The following is a 20,723-nucleotide window of genomic DNA, read 5'->3' on the forward strand; positions in this document are numbered from 1 at the left end:
CATAGCTGACTCTGCAGACCAAAGAAAGTTCAGACAAAGATAATGGGGTCAGCTTTAGGGGACAGGCAAGTTAGACTTTCCCCCAGAATCACAAAATATCTGTAAGGCTTCTGCTTCCATCACCTCCAGCAGCAGCTACAAAGTCATACGAGTCACTGTGTGCAGGTAACTGAATTGTGTGGGGCAGCAGCCTCCACTGGAAAAGGAGCAAGGGCCATGATTTGGAGGAACTGCCCTCCATCTGTCCCAGCTCTTGTCTGCTCCCTCTCCAATCCTGCTCCCTGGCCTGGCCTTACCATCTCAGTGTTCGGTCAGTAAACTTAAATTTTATTTACACTTCAAACCTATGCTTGTTGTGTAAGATGCAAGAGGTCACTACAGGCACAAGGGAGGAATTAGTTCTTGGATGAATACTCATATGTGCTTTGTCTCAGATTTTTGACTGATTCTCTCAACAGAGAAGCAGAGGGCAGGTGAGCACATCATGGGAGTCAGCAGGATTCTTTGATGTCTCCACAGAGTCCCTAAGCAATACTAAACAAACCTGCAGAGGAAAACAAACAAAAGGCAAATTCAGGGCAAAATTCCAACAATATGCATTAGCTGGCACAATGACACTCAGTGTTTCTGGATCTCTAAGAATGTCATTCTCAAAGCTTGTAAGTTTGCTCCCTGCTGCAGGAAAGTTCCCTGTTCCCATAGGAGGTTCTACTCTGTCCCAGTTCAACCAGCTCCCTCCCTGTACAGGCCTTGGCCTTTCATGTCCCTCCTGTACTTGAGAAGTCTCTTGAAGTGAGAATAGTGAATTCACCTCCCTCTTTCAAGATGTTCTTCCTTATCCAGCATGTCCAAAACCAGCAGCAAAGGACCTTCATTCCCTGCTGCCTGTCCATATCCCGTAAGGCAAACAGGCAGTGTTTGCGAAGCTGATTGGAAACACTCCCTGCGTGGTGATAACACCCTTCAGGATGGGCCTGCCCAGCAGGAGTGTGGGAGTGGGGATGTATCCATGCACTCTACAACCTGCAGGATTGTTTGGCTGGATGCAGCAAATCACTCCGTCAGCATTTTAGAGATTCAAGGATGTTTGAGAGTTTTAGAGAGTAAAGGATATGCTTGAGCACATCCAGAGGAGGGCAACAAGGCTGGTGAGGGGCTTGGAGCACAAGCCCTGTGAGGAAAGACTGAGGGAGCTGGGGTTGTTTAGCCTGGAGAAAAGGAGACTCAGAGGTGACCTTATCACTCTCTACAACTTCCTGAAAGGTGTTTGTAATCAGGTGGGATTGGTCTCTTTCTCCAAGCAGCAACTGACAGAATGGGAGGACACAGTCTTGAGCTGTGCCAAGGGGAATATGGGCTGGATATTAGGAAAAGTTTTTTCTAGAAAGGGTAATAAAGTATTGGAATGGTCTGCCTGGGGAGGTGGTGGATTCACCATCTCTGCATGTGTTTAAGAAAAGACTAGATGTGGCACTTGATGCCATGGTTTAGTTGAGGTTTAGGTTGGGTTGGACTTGATGATCTTGGAGGTGTCTTCCAACCTAGTGATTCTGTGGTTCTGTGATAAAAGGTGCCACTTGGGAACACACAACCATCAGCTCCCTACTGGAAAGAGCACATCATATTTTATGGTCGTGTTGTTGCATGGTAGTTAATGCACTGAATATAAACTTCCCACTCTAAGATCTTGAGTTTGGAAACGAGAGAAAAGCAAATACTTTATGATTAGCAGAGTGACTAAAAGTTTAGAAAAATCACTTCTTACAAGAATAAGTTGTCAAATGTTCCTGAAAATAATGTTTATGATGAAAAGTTTTACATGCAACTATTTTCAAATGCATGCTGAGAAGTCTTGTAGTGCTACTGATAAAAGCATAGCATACCTTCAAATAACATTCATTATAACCATGGAAAAGTGTTACATTTGCAGGGAAAAGAAAGTCATGCATTTTTCATTCTATTCACTCATTGCGTTAGGGAATTGATGTCATAAAAACTGCATAAAGTCACATATCTGTTTCCTAATTTCTTAAATATCTCTTGTCTGTGAGCTCCAAATGACTGTAGGGAAGAAGCAGAGGGTCTTTAACTCACCTTTACTGACCCCTTAAGAAATTAATTGCTGCCTATTTAGGTTAGAACCTGTCAAGCTGCAAAACAGAGCAAAATCTAGAGCTGTAAAAAAGAAAAAATTTCCCCCAAAATAAGGCATCTTATCTTGTTTCTCCTTGTTGAACGGAAGTTATGTCTAAAGCAAGCACCAGAGTATAAGAATTCCATCATTATTTCTGCAGCTGAGTAGCAGGAGAAAAAAATAATTGTTCCCTGTCTAAAAAGTAGGGATGCTGTGTTGGCAATGACTCAAAGCTGTAGCTATTATATTTTCTTAAAAGCTTATAGTACACAAAGCATACGGCTTTATTAACAGTCAGGAGAGTTGTTGAAAACCTATTTATTGGGTTTTTAAAATGTACACTCTTTACTCTTTAAAACTTTTTTCCCTTTTTAAACCTTTTTTTTTCAATTCTGGCAGTCCTGTGTGTACAGTATTTCCTATAGTCTTTTATTTCTTCATATACTGTGTATTTCATGGGAACTGATGGAATTCAATCTGGAAATTCAGATTCTATTAAATTCAGCAGTGTTAGTACTATTAATTTTCATATGGCAAGAAGAATCCACCTGGTACAGAATATTTCACACTTTGTTCCTGGTTGCAGTTCACAGCTGCTTTTCTTAGTAATATTAAAAATAAATATTAATGGTGTGAAATAGCAGGAACTACTCAGACAATGCTGTATAAGGTTGGACAGAGGATTAGAGCCCAAACAATTGTCTGAAATTCTACTGTATTGGTTTTCAGTCATTTCCCCACCCTACTGTCCAGAAGATGGAGCACATTTTCTTCATCATATGTTTAGAAATTTTAATTCAGTCTTCTTTACCACGAAATGAAAAACTGGCTACCAAAAATAACATAGTCTGAGGTTCTTTTAGGTATTAGCTCTGTTTCAGAGATGGACTTTTTGCATTGGCTGTCACGTGTGCGCTGCAGGCTGGACAGCACTACAGACTCCTGAATATTGAATGTCTACATCCTGCACCAACTACTTCAATTGTGCCTGCCTGAGGTCACCGAGCAAGTAATAAAAAAAAAATTCTTTTACAACTTCCGAAAAGACAACCAGCCTCAGCCTCACGCACATAAATATAGGCAAAGTTCTGCATATAACACCTATAGAAGGTTGAGCAAAAACAGGTGAGGATGAAGAGTGCATGAGAGATGTCCTTTTAAGCCATGCAAGAATGAGATTTGACAGGTGTGGGCAGCTGGTGGGAGGGATGAGCCAGGAGCAGGTGTGGGGCCTCTTTCAGCCAGAGCTGTGGCAGCACAATTCTGCACAGTGGAGTTGTCCGTGGGCAGCTGAGAGCAGGGCAGTGAGGATTAGAGCACTGTGCTGGCCACATGGTGATGGCAGCTACTCCACCCCTTGCACTCGTCCAGAACCAGCAGGAAGATGCCAAGCTGTCCTTAAAGTAAGCCAAGTGTTCTGAGATTTCATTATAGAATTAGAAGAAAGCCTGTGGCACAAATTTCCAAAGCTCTTTTTGAAAAGTTCTGAAATGTTTGCATCAGATGTCACTGTTTCAGCATCTGACACCTGAGAAAGGTTTTTCTTTGCTGTAGCACCTTTAAAATCTTGTCTATTTCTATTTTCCAAGCTTTTTGCCCCCTACTGTCTGAGGTGATACCTGATCACTTTTCTCTAGCATTCTTCTTTCTTCATATTTTACTCCTTCTGGAGATAAAAGTCATTAACATTTCTTCTGTATGGTTAAATTTCTTCTCTTTGCAGCCCTCCTGTGACTGTCTAAAAGAGTATGACAATTCAAAAGGGAAACAACTCATGTAATGTATTAGACAGGTGTTATTTCAAAAACCAAGAAAACTTTAGCAGTAAAACAAACAATAATATCTGGCTTCCTAAACAATAAGAAGAAATTTAATTAGAATTTGTGTTAATTGTAGCTACTAACAAATTGTATGGCCCAGGTAATTGTTTATCCCAAAATCCTAGCCATGATGGAGGAGGCATTATTTCTGGAGAAGTTATTCCAAAACAAAACGAAGATAGCAGTAAAATCCTTCAGCTACTCAGATGTACTGCATCTCAGCTTGAGGAGCCTGGGTCATCCTCAGGCTCACAAGAAAGACTCTGAGAGATAAAGACTCTGTAGGGTTTATTGCAGGGGTTTTTTTCTGTCAGAAGAAACCACTGATAAGGAGTACATGATGGTCATATCTCTGCATGTGTAACTGATAAAGGCCTCATTAATTATTTCCATAATTAATCTCATGTTCACACAAACCTGCTGTGAGTTGTCCCCCTTGATATTATCCTGCTACCACACAGTTAATTAGGTGGCACACTCTTTACTCAGTCTTATTTCCAAGTAACCTCTAGAAAAACACCTCAGATTTTTGCATATTTGTGGATTCTTTCCGTCTCTGGTTCATCCTCAGCTGCCTAAGCACTGTCTTTGCTTAGCACAATTTTCTATTTGGCATAACCAGCATTGTCACAGAAAAGAAAACCCTGTTGTTTCTTGCAAGAACCTCTCTGGATGTTCCCAGGATTGGAATTCAACCATTCTTTGTGCCAAGAATGCTCACCATTTTTTTCACATCGATGGATATAGAGGGTAAGAGCTCTTCTGTTCCCTTGAATATTTTTGTTTTCCTTGTGTTTTCTGGGATCATAAACTGACAGGATTTTCTTGACATTTTCCCCCATCAGCTTCTCTCTGTGCCTTTCTACTTGTCTCTTGCTGCTTCAGATGTGCAAAGAGTGTTTTTTGTGAAGGTTGCCTGACATTTGCAGAAATGAACAGGTGGGTCTAGCAATGTCATTTTCTCAAGCACTTTGTAGAATATTCAGTAGTCTGAAAGTTGTCTATAAATTGAGGATGAGGATGAAGAGTTTCAGCAGGCCCATATTAGGATATGTTGGATTGAAGGAAAAGTTCTGATCAGTTAGAACTGCCTACTCAGAGTATTCCTAAAGAATCCTAAACATGTTAGAATAAGTTATTAGCATCTGGTCAGAATTTAATGATAGCATTCTGCCCAGCTGTCTCCATGCTGGGAACAGCAGGAGCAATCAGAATAGAACAAAATCTACATCACATCTTCAAAATAAACTTTAAAATGCTGAAATGAAATGACTTATCCATGCAAAAAGTTTGAGAGAAAGTAAGCACTATTTTTCTAATTTAACACAAGACTTGTTTAAATTATTAAGCTATCCAATCACTTCCATTTTATTTTAAGGTTAAGCTTTTCTTCCTTCAAATATTATTTCTTTTTCTTGACCCCCCCCAAATACACAATACAAACGAACCAAAACAAGTGATAATTTTCTTTAAACTCAATTGGCAATTCCAATGACTCATTGAAATGCCTGTGTGAAGTACTGAAAACAATTTATATTGCTTCTGAGAAAATTTGCTTATCCAGATGCAAATCTTCTGAGCCACTTGTATAATGAAAAAATGTAACACCTCGTTGTGCACCTATGAAAATAGCAGGAAGATAGACCTCAGTGCTCCACCACTGTTCAGTCACATTTTGTAGTCAAGCCTTCAAACCACGCATAATTCTTCCTCTTTGTTACAGTGCATGAAGGAGCTCTTCCTCCAGGAGGGATGTGTATATGTTTGCTGCATGTGGTCTAATTCCACTTTGTTGCAGAAAATTAATTTTCTTTAGAACTGAAGGGCTAAAATCTTATTTGAAGCAGTTTACAGTTTTTAGACATGACTGCAATAATTCTAATTGTCTAATCAAGGGGGAATATAAAAGGCAGAAATAAGTTCAGAATTTGAAGAGCCAGTATCACAAATAACTTCAATACATTAATGTCCTGAATAAAATTAATTTCAAACCCTTGGCCTTTGCAGTAATATAATCAGAATGATATTTTAAAACAAATAATATAAACTTCTGCGCTGGGAGTGTAAGGTTAACATTTGCTATGTCATAAATGAATGAAACTAATGAAGTTTACACATCATGTGGTCCACTTGGAACAAATATTAGATGAAGTGGCACTGCTGAGACTATCATGCCCTAAATAATGCATTTCTCTAACTTATTAAAAATCCTTGGTCTTGCTAGAAAGGCTGAGTTTGAAAAAAAAAATGTGTTATGATCAAATGGTAGTAAAACTTTGACCTTCTAAATTATTCATCTCTTCTCTTTGGAGAATTCAATATCCTTCCAGCACAGAAGAGTCTGCTTGACCTCAGCCTGGAATTTTTTTAGTTTGTTCCTTGTTAGAGAAACAGTCATTCCACCTGCATTGGACTGTTATAGACAAGTTGTAACTTGGGTGCTCTGAATCATCTCTGCTCCATCATCTGCTCCATATCTCAATGGACTTTTGTAACTGTCTATGGAGAGGGCTTGGCCTTCCAACTTGATCTTCTCAGCCAACTTGAGATGCCTTACATAGGTAGCACTGATGCTAATATCAATTTAAACTGCTTGGCAGTCAGTTTGAAAAACTCTATACCGTTTAAAACAAACAAAAAAAATACATAAAAATCTCCAATGGAGACATACTTGCAATAATTTTTGTACTAAGTTTAATGTGGTATGTGTTTATGAATATTTGCAACTTAAACTCCAGTCAGGGGTGTCATATGCTTTTTGGTTTTAATTGCAATGTGCAAGTAATTTCTGACTTTTGGTTGAAGATAGCATGCAAATTTTTTCCCATATGTCCTTAATATTTCTTTTTAATTAAATTGTTTATAAAGTTCTGTAGAGGAAAAAACTAAACTCAATTTTAAGCAATGATATCCAGGTGTAAATTAGAAGGAGACAGAAGTTCCACTTTTATTCTGTAGAATGGTAAGATCATTACATGCATCAGTAAGAACATGATTAAACCCAGCCTGGATGCAAATTTTTTCATTTCTTCTTTATTTTCCTGCATTTATATGTTTGGGCTGCTCTTTCATTCTTCCCCAGTTGGTAGACTTTTTAAAATTAAATTATTGTAGTATACAATATTTGTAGAATAGTGATGCCAACAACAGAATTTTACAGTCAAAATTTTATACAGGGTCAAACATTCCTTTAATAACCATCTTTATTGCCATGCAGTTTGGAATAATGGGCTTTCTAGAGGAGTTGGAGCGGGGAATTTTTGGCACAGAAAAGCCTGCTGGGGTTGACTGAGGAAACAAAAATATTATTCATGAATGGCATCTTCATAGCTGAGGATTTCAGTTCCTAAGGTCCATCTTTCAATAACAATTGCCTTAGTTTTAATTTATCTTTCTAGAGATTGAAAGGAATGAAGTTGGGAAAATATTTTAACACATTTCAGTCCTTTCTCGTAAAGGTATGTGTAGCCTAGAGCAGTGGCTGAAGCCCTGGTTAAACTTGTCTTAAATAATTAAAATAAGCTCAAAATTCCATTCTCATCCCTATTTTATATCATCTATATCTATACCTACACCTAGCTATCTCTGTATCTCCTAGGAGAGGAGAGGGAGTCAGCATCAGCTGCAGTTACAGAAGATAATGATTTTTTTTCCCCCCGCTGGTTAAAAGGAGGTTTTGCCCTCTTATTAACAATTAATTTAAAAACTATGGCGAGAAGGTTAGTGTTAGTAATACTTAGTTCTTTCACGGGGAGTGAAGAGAGTGTTTTATGGACAGCTTCCTAGCTACTTTTTTCCTATTTTTGGTTTCCCAATATATCTGTAAGTTCTATGAGCAGTTAGAGTAACAATGTTTCTCTGTATTGTCACCGCACCTCAACAACAATTGGAAAAGTTAAATAAAACTCATGTACCTGAATCCAAACATTTTATGTGAGAACAATCCCAAATATTCATTTAACTGTCATTTTTTGAAAAACTACCTTATGCCATAAGACTTCTGCACCCAGTGTTACATGAAGGTCTCTTGAGGGATTGTGCTCAACCCTGAGGCTAATGACTCTAAGGACAATTTTACTGCACTGTGGGTATAACATTCAGCATTCTGCCTGTCCCCTGACTGCAGTGCTCTGGCAGTTCTGGGCTGCTCAATCCAAGCACGATGGGTGCATCTAACAAGCCAAGTCTGCACTAAGGCCCAAAGTCCTTTGCAATATCAGTAAGACTGAAATGTATTCCTAGAATGAAATATAAAGACAGAAGGATATTCCTACTTAAATATCTCCTATCTCTCTCTCACAGAGTCACTTTTTCCTTTTCAAAACTTTGAGAAAAAACAGACTACCTACATCAAGGCACAATTTAGAAGACCAAAATACTCTTCGTTTTTAAGTGCTTATCTGATGATGAAATTTAAGAGAATCACTGGTTTTAACTTTCTAATTTAATATTTTTCTTTTCTGTTTTAGGTCCTTGGTCAACACATTATTTGAATTTGTATCATGTAACTTCTATTTTGTTTTCTGTTTTTGCCATTTTGTAAACTAATAAACTTTGATACCACAAACCTGTCTGAAGGTTCCATCATCTACAAAAATTTGCTCTGATTTTTTTTCCTGTTGCACAGTTGAGAAAAATATAGTGAATGGGCAGGAATTTAGAGAATACTTTAAGTTCTGAAGGATAAACATCGTAACTTATCAGATTTTGTTTCCAAACATTCCAAAGTAAAATAAATCATAAAGAGTATTCCAGGTTCTCCATTTGGAGTGCTCTAAAACTGTTACAGTGACATGATGCAACAGTGTTTGCAACGTTTTGGTGGATGTCTCTTTATATTGCCAGGCTGTTTTCATATACATCACATAATTTTAAATTCATGAAACAATTTTTTCAAATGTAATTGAGAACATTCAACAATGGGAATAAGAGATGTTAAATCCTCCTGAAGCTATTGTTTTAAGCAAGCAGTTCCTTATTTGATTTTATTCTCTTCCTTTGTAGAAGTACATTTCTCTTTGCAAATTCACTGCTGCTTGGGTTTGCTTCCAAGATTAGCATGGTGCCTTTCTTGTTTCACATATATTTCAATATGATTTTAATAGAGTAGCAAATAGCGCAGAACTTCACTACAAAATATCTTACAATATATAACAGACATGGTATCCCTGGCATTTTTAACATGTTTTCATGTAAATGTACTTACAAATCCCTTTACTTTACAAGGGCATTTTAATCTTGGTTGCATCATTTTTAAGCAAGGACTTTACTCAGAAAACTGACTTTTAGAGTGCTTGAGCACTAGTATGTAATTTTTTCTGGCAATCTCAGTAGCAGATGAGGTAAAGGTTCTGTAAATGGTGAAACTGACTTGTCACATTAAGGAAATAATGTGCCACTGACCTACTGTCCATACAAGGTATCTCATTATACACCTCACCTCTCTGTATAATATTCTTATATTTTACTCAGAATTTTGGGTATGCTTTAAACACCAGCTATTCCTGTATTGGTTAAATTATATTTGTGTTTCTGAAATGCCTAATCCTCTAAAACTGCTGAAACATGAGAATGCCGAAGAGAGTCATTAAGGTTCAACACCAGGTTTCTCAGCATATGAATTTGACACAGGTCGATAAAGTAAGATTGCTCAGTTAATAGTTATCTATTGTATGTTCACCTGTTCTACTTAAATTATAAACTTGAAGTCAACATTTAAAAAAATATTAAATTTATTGATTTCATTGTTTCAAATCTTCACAGAAAGAGTATTTTTCAGAAAACTTTTAATTGAAGTAAAGGAAGTCCTTTATAAAACAGCAAATGGCAAGCTGAATTACTGTTTTCAGCCATGCTGGGGCCAATGCTTGTGAAAATGATAATCAAAAAAAGAACAAGTTTTTAATCCCACAAGAAAATGATATTTCAGAGACCTCTTACAGGTACAGTGACCAAATATGCAATTGTTAAAGGCAGAAGTGACTCCCTTCTGCAACAGACTGACTTCCATAAAGTTTAGGGAAGCTTCCATTTCCCAAGGACAGATGGATCAATCAAAATACTGACCCTCAGACATTACATAAAGAGAATTCTTTATCTGTACTGAAAACTTTGTGTGAGTTCAGTAAGACCAGCTAACTCGCACCAGTGAAATGTTTATGGACAGTCAGACTGTAGTGAACTGCATCATTCTGCTGCTCTCAGGCAGGCTTGGCAACTGTGAGGGAAAAGTTGCAGAGCTTGGCTTTGAAAAGTAGTCAGGGCTTGGCTTTGTCCTTAATGGTTTGCTCGTAATCTTTATGCATCTTGGAGGAACAAGCAAAGAGTTCTTTGCTTTTTATTTCTTCAGTCATTGCAGAAGTAAATAATTCTACTGACCTCCCAAAACGAAATCATGGTAAAGATCCCAGTGAGATGAGGACAATGCCATAACTCACTTTGGGAGCACACATCCCAAATCAAACACACAGTCCATTGCCCTTCAGAAATTACTTAGCTAAGCAGGAAAGTCAGTAAAACAGGGTTGTCTGGTACTGAACAGAAGGTTGTCCTTGATACCTGTGTGGAGATAGCTAAAGAAGCATCCTTTGTTCATAATGAACATGGGGTAAGTAAGCTTTGGCTGCTCACTGCCCTGAATTCTGTAGTGATTTAGATTTTCAGGTCTTGATTTCACAAATTTTATCTTACTCTTTTTTAAGTTTTCTGTGTCAAGTAGAAGGGAGTAGTCCTGAGAATTGAGAAATGAGAGATTACCATTACTAAGCAGTATTTTATTAAGATAGAAAATACTCTTCTTGTGGCATCATGTGAGAATGACATGTATTTGGATTTTTCATGCCCAGGACATTGATAATGAACCACAGCTGCAAATGGAAATTTTCAAAATAAGATGAAGGCTTTTATAAGTTACACAGAACACCACAGTAGTGGAGTGAGTAGCTAGAGCTGCCCTCTCAGGGTGTTCCGTGAAAAGTTAGACTACTCAAAGACCTCCAGTGTGAATGCTAAGGAAAAAGGTTAATAGAGAAAAGAGTTTTTAGGACTGGAGATGGAGGAGAGATGGTGAGCATTCCCAGTGAACTCAGGTTCTGTGGAGTCAGTGGAGAAAGAGTTCTATGGATTTAATGAACATTGAACCTCACTTCTGGAGGGTTTGCATGGACAGACAGAATTACAGCCTTAGATCATTGTGGCTCTTTTGGCTTGGTTTACAGTTAGAAGGATGAATGCAATCAATAACCATGTATTGGGAGACATTTGTTGTGACATGTTAAGTTAATGATCCTCTTCTCTTTGTTCTCTTAATCCTCATATTACTTATACCCTAGTTAAAAATTAAAGGCCTCAAACGTAAATTCAGCACTTTGTCTGTACACAACAATCCTGCGTCCAGGGATTTAGTGACATTTCAGGCACTAACAAAATATGTAAATTTGAATGCAGCTACTGTCTGTGTCCATCTGGTGTTGGTATCAGCACAGCTGCACACAAGGTGATTCTTACTCTGTATTATGAACCAATCTCTTTAACTGCACACTTTTCCCTTCTTTGGTTATTTCTTTCAGCCAGCAAGCAGGCAAATATAAACATAGACATTGTAAAACTGTAACTTTCATGGGCAGAACATGTACAGAATACTCACTAGTGGACTTGGGAAATATGTCAGTGCTCATTATGCTCATGTATGAAAGGAAATGCCAGGACCTCTTAATGTATAACATTCTTGGCCAGCTCATTAATGCAAACCCACTAGGAAAATGTCTCATGGCAATTTGACCTTTCCCAAACAATTACTCCTTATTCATGGTCAATTAGAAGGGTTTTCCTCACTTAAAAAAATATGAGGACCAACAAATCAGATACCTAAAATAAAGTTATTGAAATGGCAGTTGATTATTTTCTGATATGTCAAATCTGTGTATTTCATTCCCTCAGTAGGGAATAAATGCTTACATGGAAAACTCCTTTTACAAAGATTTATTTTGCATGGGAACAGGAAATTAACCTCTTAACTTAGTGTTTTCACATCTTTGCCAATGGGTGTTTAATTTTTGGTATACTGCTCTCGGTACAATACTGTCCTGCTTTGGCTATGCAGTACAAAAAAAACACATCTGGGGAGTTCAGTGAACAACTTTGTGGGAGGATAAGAGGTGGCTGAAATTTGAGTTGCAGTTTATATTGCAGACATCAGCTTTTAATTCCATTACATTGTTTAACTTTCAATGTAGCTACTCTGGGGGTATATTTGATTTCAGTGTCTTATTTTGTGCCCTTTGTGGATACCCTACTCCTAAATGATAGTGCTGTAGACTAAACTTTATGCTGAAATTAAATATGCTGAGATTGAGTGTCTAAATCTTCAGAGTTTGTACTTGTAGATGTTTCATAAAATAATTGTCTTCTGATGTGAAAATCTCATGTACAAAGCAAATTGGTGAAGTTTTACAAATAATTCCTTTATGATTAACAATGTAAGTGTATTTTGTGTTCTGTTGCAAAATTTTATACGTATCGTATGTGCATATGGATTCACAGATTTGTAGAATAAGTTTGATTGGAAGGGACCTTTAGAGGCCATCTAGTTCAATGCCTTTACAACAAACAGGAACATCTTCAACTAGATTAGGTTGCTTGGAGTCCCATTCAATCTGACCTTCAACATTTCCAGGGATGCAGCAACCCACCACCTCTCTGGGCAACATGTTCCAGTGTTTCATCAATCTCATAATTAAAAAAAAAGTGTCTTCTTTACATCTAGTCTGAAAATCAATATACATTGATGTTATATATAAACCAAATATTTTAAATGCAAAGAATTGGTTTTTTTGTTTTACATTTCACTGACAAGCAGGTCAAGAGGTGGAATTAATTTCTGAACTCCCCTCTTGTCACAACCCAGCTGGAGTACTCTGTTCAGCTCTGGGCCCCCCCAACACAAAAAGGACGGAGACCTGCTGGACAGAGTCCAGAGGAGGGCCATGAAGATGGTCAGAGGGCAGGAGCCCCTCTCCTATGGAGACAGGCTGAGAGCTGGGTTTGTTGAGCCTGGAGAAGAGAAGAGTCTGGGGAGAGCCTTGTTGTGCATTCCAGTACCTAAAGGGTGCTTACAAGAAAGTTGGATGGGGATCTTTTACAGTCATATGACAGGACAAGGGAGAACAGCTTTAAACTGAAAAAAGTGTAGATTTAGGTTAGATATTCCAAAGAAATTCTTTACTGTGAGGGTGGTGAGGCACTGGAACAGGTTACCCAGGAAAGTTGTGAATGCCCCATCCCTAGAAGTGTTCAAGACCAGGTTGGATGGAGCCTTGAGCAAGCTGTTGTAGGAGAAGGTGTCACTCCACATGGCAGGGGGGTTGAACTAGATAATGTTTAGGTTCCCTTCCAACCCAAACCATTCTGTGGTTCTATGAAATGTCTAGGTCTTCTATGTTTCATCCATAGTTCCTAACTTCTTAGGATTGAATTTTATTGAAGTCTCGTGTAGACAGAGGAAAATCTTGGTAAAACCAGCTGCAAATCATTGTACTGCTGACTTCAACAAGTGATTTGTGTAGGCAAGTCTTGCAGCAGCAACAAGACACCTGTTAGACAAAGAACAGGTCAGTTATCCCTGGGTTTGGGACCAGTGCTGTGCCACTGTAGGTGCTCAGCAGCCCTTGATGTGAGCGCTTTTACTAACAGGAACCAACACTGTTGGGTCACTTGCCGTCTGTCTCCTTCAGCTGGAGACACAGTGATTGCTAAGAGCTGGCAGCTTATGAAAACAGGTGATACATGCTCAGAGATCATCTTGGTATGCCCTCAAGGCCTTTTAAGTTACTTTGCTTGTAATAAGAGGATGCCAGAAGACCTTTATAGCCTATGTATAGACCATATGTATATATATATACACAGCTACCTGCCAGGCATGCAATATATATATGGCTGTATATATCTGCTCCAAATTTGCTGCAATTTCAAAGCCACTTCAGTACATCTTTCTCCAGTAGTTGTCTTTGTAAAATATAATCTGCCTAACAAATGCCATCACAGTCGTATGCTCAAGTGTGTGCTCTCGTGCTGAGAGAGATGTCTGTGGAGCTGCAGGCTCATCCCATCAGTAGATCATCCTGCATTAATGCCTTCAAGCACTAATGCTAGCAAAGCTGTTCTGGGTTCTCTTAACTGATAAGTGACTCTCACTCCTTATCAGCATAACAAGTAATAGCAAGAGCTTTGTAAACAGAGAACATCACTAGGCTTTGCTTTTCTAATCTGTCCGTATCCTTAATCACACAAGAGACATGAGGACATGGCAAGAGAAGAGCATCTGAAGCTTTTAATGAAATGAGGTGGCAGGACAATTGGCACCTCCTTCAGTCAGGAATATTCCCAGTGCAATTTTCATTGGCCACTGGGAGGAAATTAGCATGCAGGGAAAGGAAGAGTTCATCAGGGGGAGAAAAACTTCTTTCCTTACTGCCGGTAAGGGGGATTTTGCCTGAAGGGGGTTGCTAAAAGTTCCACGTGAAGAATGGTATATCACTGGGAAAGGACAAAGTCACCAGTGTGGGCAGGTGGCTGTTGGTGGAGGCCATAATTTGTTGTGAAGTCGTTGTGGCCAGGTAGCTGCAAGCCAAATTCAAAGAGTCGCATTCCTGATACTTTAGATTTGGATTTCAGCTACAGTTCAGCCTAGATCCATGCCAAGCCCCGATGGGAATATCATAAAAGTTCTGCTTCAAGTGCAGTAGATGGCTTCTTAAGGTTTGAATATTTTTTTCATTGCTGCTGTTGTCTTTTGGGTAAATTGACACAGTTTGCATCGGTAGGAGCTGTACTGTTTTTTGTAATCACATTTTATGATTACTGGCAAATTATAGCTTTAACTTTTTGCAGAGGGAAGCAGAATGACTCTGGCATACAAGTGTTCCAAGCAGAGAGCTCAAAGCTCCAATCTCCCCTTTCAGACAATATAAACTGACAGTGTGATTATGTACCTTCAGAACAAGAATGTGCTTTAGAGGCTCAGGAAATACCTGCCAAGCATAACTATTAAACATAAAACCCACAGAAATCCCATCACTCAAACATGAGTATGAGGTATTTTATTCCAGTCGTCCTTCTCGGTGATGGTGTTAAAATTTGCATATTTAGATATTGTTAAACTTGTTAAAAATGTTTCAGTGGAAATACCACATACATGTTTTTTTCCCATGCTTGATGTTTGTTATGCTTGCTTTTCAACATAGCTAATTTGGTTTTATCCTATTTTCCTGCAGCAGTTCAGATCATGGAAGAACCAGAATCATCAGGTGATGACATTTTTGTTACAGCCAGCACTTATGAAAGGTTGCCTTTCTTTACTGGTCCAAGTGATGTCTCTACCGTGCAGCCTGGAGCTGTTATCACAGATGTGCTGCCATCAATAGCACCACTGCCTGCAGCCACCAGCCCCTCCTACAGTCCCTCTGAGATCATCGAGCAGTCCCTTGAGCTACCAGATTCCTCAGCGCCAGCCCCTGCGGGCGTTCCTGTGGATGGCACCGGGCTGGGAGTGCAGGACATCGCGGCTGAGCTGGACCAGGTCGGCGCGATGAGCACGGCAGCGCTGGAGGAAGGGGAGCAGGGCAGTGGTGACATCTCAGTGCTGACCACCGAGCCCACAGGAACCACCCCAGCACCGGTGCTGAAGTATGTAACTACCAGCTCCATGACAACTGCAGCCAAAGGCAAAGAGCTCGTGGTTTTCTTCAGTCTGAGGGTAACCAACATGCACTTCTCGGATGACCTCTTCAACAGGAGTTCGACAGAATACAAAGCACTGGAACAACAGTTCATGCAGTTGGTGGGTGAAAATCAGCTTGAGCAACACCTGTGGTAGTCGGGTGCAGTTTAAAGGAATACACTGAAGTGCACAGTATTTTAACAATATTGAACCCTACTACAGTTCAATCTGATAAGCTGTCTTTTAAAGGATCCATAAGCCTGTGATGCTCTTTGGGTGTGAAGACAGAGTTTATGAAGTCAGTGATGAAAGATTTTGCTTGATCAAGAGAATCCAGATATACGTCTAGCATGTAATTTATTTGGCTTTTTCTTAGATCCATGTCAACAGTATAGCAGTGCTGATTACATCTGAGGCTTGTGTCTGCTTGCTGCATTTAAAAATAGGTTTTTAAAAATACATCATAGCATAGACTGTGATTAGATATGGATTTTCTCTATTGGTACAATAGGGCACAGGTCATCTCAGTAACATGACTATTACACTATGCCCTAACCCGCCTGGATTGAATGTTTGAAAATAATTAAAGTTGGCTTCTGAGTGAGGTAATTTTTTTTCTCTTCCAGATGAATAAACTCCCCAGCTGCTATGCATTTCATTACAGGGGAAATTGCTGCCGATCCATCTCAATACATTATTGAGAAAAGAGCAGAAATCCAGAAAAAGATACAGCTAAACAGAAAAGTTAATTTTTTGGTGGAGCTTAAGAGTCGTATTAAACTCAGGGAAATAAATCTGTGATGTGTGTACTTGATAATGAAAATTGACTATAAGAGAAATTAATATCAGGTAGACACTGACAGTAAGGTAAAATAAAGGCCAATCTCTGTTTTGCAGCTACTTCCATACCTTCAGTCCAACCTAACAGGTTTTAAGCACTTGGAAATTCTCAACTTCAGGAATGGAAGTGTGATTGTGAACAGCAAAATGAAGTTTGCCAAGACAGTGCCATACAATATCACAGAAGCCGTACACTGTGTTTTGGAAGATTTCTGTGATGCTGCAGCCCAACACCTCAATTTGGAGATTGACAGCTATTCCCTGGATATTGAGCCAGGTAAGATTGCATTACTAATGTATGTGCAAAATCAAAACCAAGCAGACAATCTTTTTTGAGACTGTTACATCTTCAGAAGTATGACCATCTTGGAAATAACCACATTAGCAATAACCTCCCAGTGATAGGAGGTAATAAGACAAAAAAAGATGTTGCAAATTCTCTGCAGACATATTTTCATACTGTAATGAAATCTGGGTGGAGCTGTTGGGCTGTGCCTGCTCACCAGCTGCTTTTCAGAGACAGAGTGATCTCTGGAATAAATGCTGGGTGAAGACAGATCTTATTCTAGAGACAGTATAAGAAATGCTCAAGTGCAATTTGCAGGTGTGACATGCAAGTCTTGCATGGGAGTATGGAAACATAATTTCTGATGATTATTGCAATGCTGTAAGCAAACCATGGTTTAGAGCATCATTAAATGTTTTTTAAAGGGATACAGTATTCAAAACAAAAGGAGACAATATTGAGGAATAATTGGATTCTACTGATACTTACTAATTGGAGCAAGACTTTATGTAGTATTCCATAGATTTGTAATTCTAGAATCCCTCTGGATTTATATCTTTCAAGTAAGTTTTTAGTCTTTGTTAAACAGTAGAAAGTCAGTAACTACATATCTGGACACTATTCTAATGTCAAAATCTTAGTGTTTTCAAAAACTACATTGTTTTCTATAATTGAATCTATTTTCAGGCTCTGGTAATTATTTCAGGGTTGAATTTAATTTCATTGCCCTGGAGAAGAACAATAGCTAAGGTATGCAGATGCCTTTAGGAGTTTGGGTTAAGCTGTCTTTTTATGTACAGATCTATGACAATTCTGGAACAAAAAACCATTTACAATTCAGGCAGGCAGTTTCTAACCAGTTTTCATTTTACAAATGTCTTCATGGCCACTAAAAACATACGTATCTTGTGGTAAAGAAAGTTAACAAAATCACATTATTTTGCCCTTCAAATACTGCCATGATAAACTGATGTTTGATTAATTAAGTGTTAAGTTAGTTCACTATATAAAGAGTAAACTTTGGGCTGCCATTTGTTCCCTCCTTTAGTAATAAATTTTCATTAAATAAAAATTAAAATAAGAAAGATCCTAATATTCAAATTCAGAAAAATTTTAAAATCTTTAATCTTCATCCAATATGCTTTATGGATGTGGTACTTCAACATTAATTCAAGAAAATAGAAAGTTTATTACAGAGTTTGTGGAGAGAGCTGTTTTTTCGAGGTTTATAAGCAGTAGTATAGAGTCAAAATACAGAAAGTTGTGTTTACAAAGCCAGTATGTTCCAGTACAGATGTTTCAAAGTCTGATAAGTTTTCATTTCAGAAAACAAACAAACAAAAAAAAAAAATCCCAAGCTGTGTAGCAAGTTAAGGTAATATAAGCAAATTCCTCTTTATTGTGAAACTGAGAGCCATCTAGTGGTAATGATGTTCTACCGAAGTGAAACATGGATGGGAACTGACACTCCAAAATCTATATCGAGATTTGATATTTGCAGCTGCAAAGGGCTGACTGCACTGGTCATAAATAATACCATAAAGAAGGACTTTTAAAAATACCTGCATGAAATATTTCATTAATCTAAATGAAGTGAAAACAGAAAATATAACCAAGTATGCACTTACGTGTTAGGGAAGATGAAATATTATCACACAAACTCAGCCCAGCCAAATGTTCAAGCCAAGCTCTACTTGTTGTTGTTTACATGTGAACGCACTCACAGTCCAGGAATAAAGGACATATCAAACCAACAGGCACATTGTATATAGCAAAGGGAAATGGGGCACGCTAAAACCCACTATTTAAAAATTCAAAACAGGAAGTAGCCATAAAGTTATTGAGGGATTATAAGTGAACAGCTCTGATGGATTAATTTCTACCACTGAAGCAGATCCCAGTGTGTGATTTCCAGTACTCCTATAACAAATACAATTCTCATTTCTCATTTAAATTAGTATTACTGAGCATCTGGTATAAAGAGCATGAATGACTGCAGTAGAAAACTGAGCCCACTTACAAGCTGCAATATCTAGTATAAATTTTCCTTTTAAACTACATAATTATAAAGGGCCACATAGCCCAGCTCATACCTGTATATCTGCTCTCATTTCCTTCTCTGCTCTCTTTTCTTAGTTTTGTCCACTTTTTTTTTTTTTTTTTTTCCCCCTTTCTGGATTCATACATCTTACTGGGGCTGTTGGATGGCATGAACAGGATTTGTATCCCCTGGTCTGCTTCTCATTTTTTGCCTTCTAAGGTTTTTGCCCCATGGTACACAGGAACCAGGCTCTAAGCGACAAGAGGTGGATGCAGCTCTCCTCCTCATCACCCCATCAGCACAAGTTGGGTTGAAGGGTTGAGCACTGGGTTGAAATCACTCTTTCTGGGCCTTTTTTTTTTTTTTTTTTTAAATAATTTCTAGTAAGAAGCAGAGAATGGGAAAGGAGAAGCAGACTTGTGTAACAGCTGTCTCTGATTTGAGCCTTCCCATGAACATCACCAGGGTCCTTTTCCCTTAATCTCACAGAGGTATCCCTTACTAATATTTAAAAAACAAAACAAAAAACCCAGCAAGCCTTCCCAATGTTAACATACCACAAAACAAAAAAACTTAAAAGAACCCAAACAACCCACACAAAACCCTCTGACACTACAAAGCCTGTAAGAGCATATTTTCTTTAGAATATGACAGTATTTCTATATTGCAAGTCTTAGTATTGTGCAATATTCAATAATCTAATTCCATTTTTCTGTCATGTCCTAAATTATGTGCTTAAGACCATTACAGTTGAAAATATTTCTCACTCATAAGGCTGTAGAACAGGATCCATGAGTACAATGATAGCTCTCACAGCAAAAACAGGGTAAAAACATCCAAATGTGGAAAATCCTTGCCAGTGAGCTGAAAATAAACTCAGTGCTTAACAGTGATGGGGTGAATCAGTGCAGATGTCAAAATGAACTTGCATGCTTGCTGTGTCCTGTACAGGAAGAAAGCTGTGTGTCCTCTCATGCTGAACAACATCCTCCTATTAGCATGCCCAAGTGGCAGGCCAGTAAACATGAGCTGTTTTCTCTGGCTGCCACAAGCCCTGCCAAGGCCCTTTGGGGTAATGCTTCAGTTAATGATTTACCCATCCTTTACAGCTGATCAGGCAGACCCCTGCAAATTCATGGCATGTGACAAGTTTTCCGAATGCGTAATGAACGAGTGGACAAAAGAGGCCGACTGCCTTTGCAAGCCTGGCTATGGCAGCCAGGATGGATTGCCCTGCCGGAGCCTGTGTGAGCTGGAGCCCCATCTCTGTGTCAATGGTGGGAAATGTGAGCTGGTTCCAGGAAGAGGAGCTGTCTGCAGGTAAATAGATGGATGCATTCTGTTAACAGCCCCATAAAATATATAATAATTTTGGCTAATAAGCCAAAATCTCGACATTCAGATGCTGTAAGTCACCCTGCAAATACCCTTCTAAGTATAAATAGCCTCACCATGGATAACTCCATTTCTGCCTGTTAGTATACACAGAACTTTATGATCTAGTTATTTTTAAAGATGCTTCAGAAATTTATTGGAAATTCAGCATCACTTGCAGAGATGACACACACAAAGCCATGCATTCCTTTCAGATTTCCAAACACATTTTGGAGAAATGAAATAACACATTCACAGTTTTGCTGCTGATTACATGGTAGCATTTTAAGAAATTACATTTTTCTAAGATGTATTAAAAAGGAAATCTTTACTTATATAGACTGTGATTCCAGACCACCCAGTAAAGCATGTGAAGGCTGAAACTGCTTTTAGGGCTTTCTGGGAAAGACTTGAAGATTAGCAGCTCTTCCTCAGTGCAAATATATTCCTTAAAGATTTTTAAATGGAATTATCTTAAGTCAATACTGAGAACTCCACAGGACTTGAACACA

General features: G+C 38.5%; 1 protein-coding gene and 1 long non-coding RNA gene across 2 annotated transcripts in view; both read left to right on the forward strand.

Moving 5' to 3' along the window:
- Positions 1-20,723, forward strand: part of IMPG1 (interphotoreceptor matrix proteoglycan 1) — a 51,864-nt gene that overhangs the window by 29,192 nt on the left and 1,949 nt on the right. Inside the window, exons 13-15 of the mRNA XM_066179656.1 lie at positions 15,225-15,790; positions 16,568-16,787; positions 19,947-20,157. Coding sequence (XP_066035753.1) covers positions 15,225-15,790; positions 16,568-16,787; positions 19,947-20,157 — 997 coding nt within the window. The remainder of the gene's footprint in view (positions 1-15,224; positions 15,791-16,567; positions 16,788-19,946; positions 20,158-20,723) is intronic.
- LOC136287186 (uncharacterized) lies at positions 4,395-8,521 on the forward strand. Its single transcript, XR_010720094.1, has 3 exons — positions 4,395-4,704; positions 4,800-4,893; positions 8,424-8,521. It is a non-coding gene; the product is annotated as an uncharacterized lncRNA (long non-coding RNA).

This window comes from Chamaea fasciata, unplaced genomic scaffold (assembly GCF_029207755.1).
Source record: "Chamaea fasciata isolate MVZ Bird 193981 ecotype frontalis unplaced genomic scaffold, bChaFas1.0.hap1 SCAF_3, whole genome shotgun sequence".
NCBI classification, from domain to species: domain Eukaryota; kingdom Metazoa; phylum Chordata; class Aves; order Passeriformes; family Sylviidae; genus Chamaea; species Chamaea fasciata.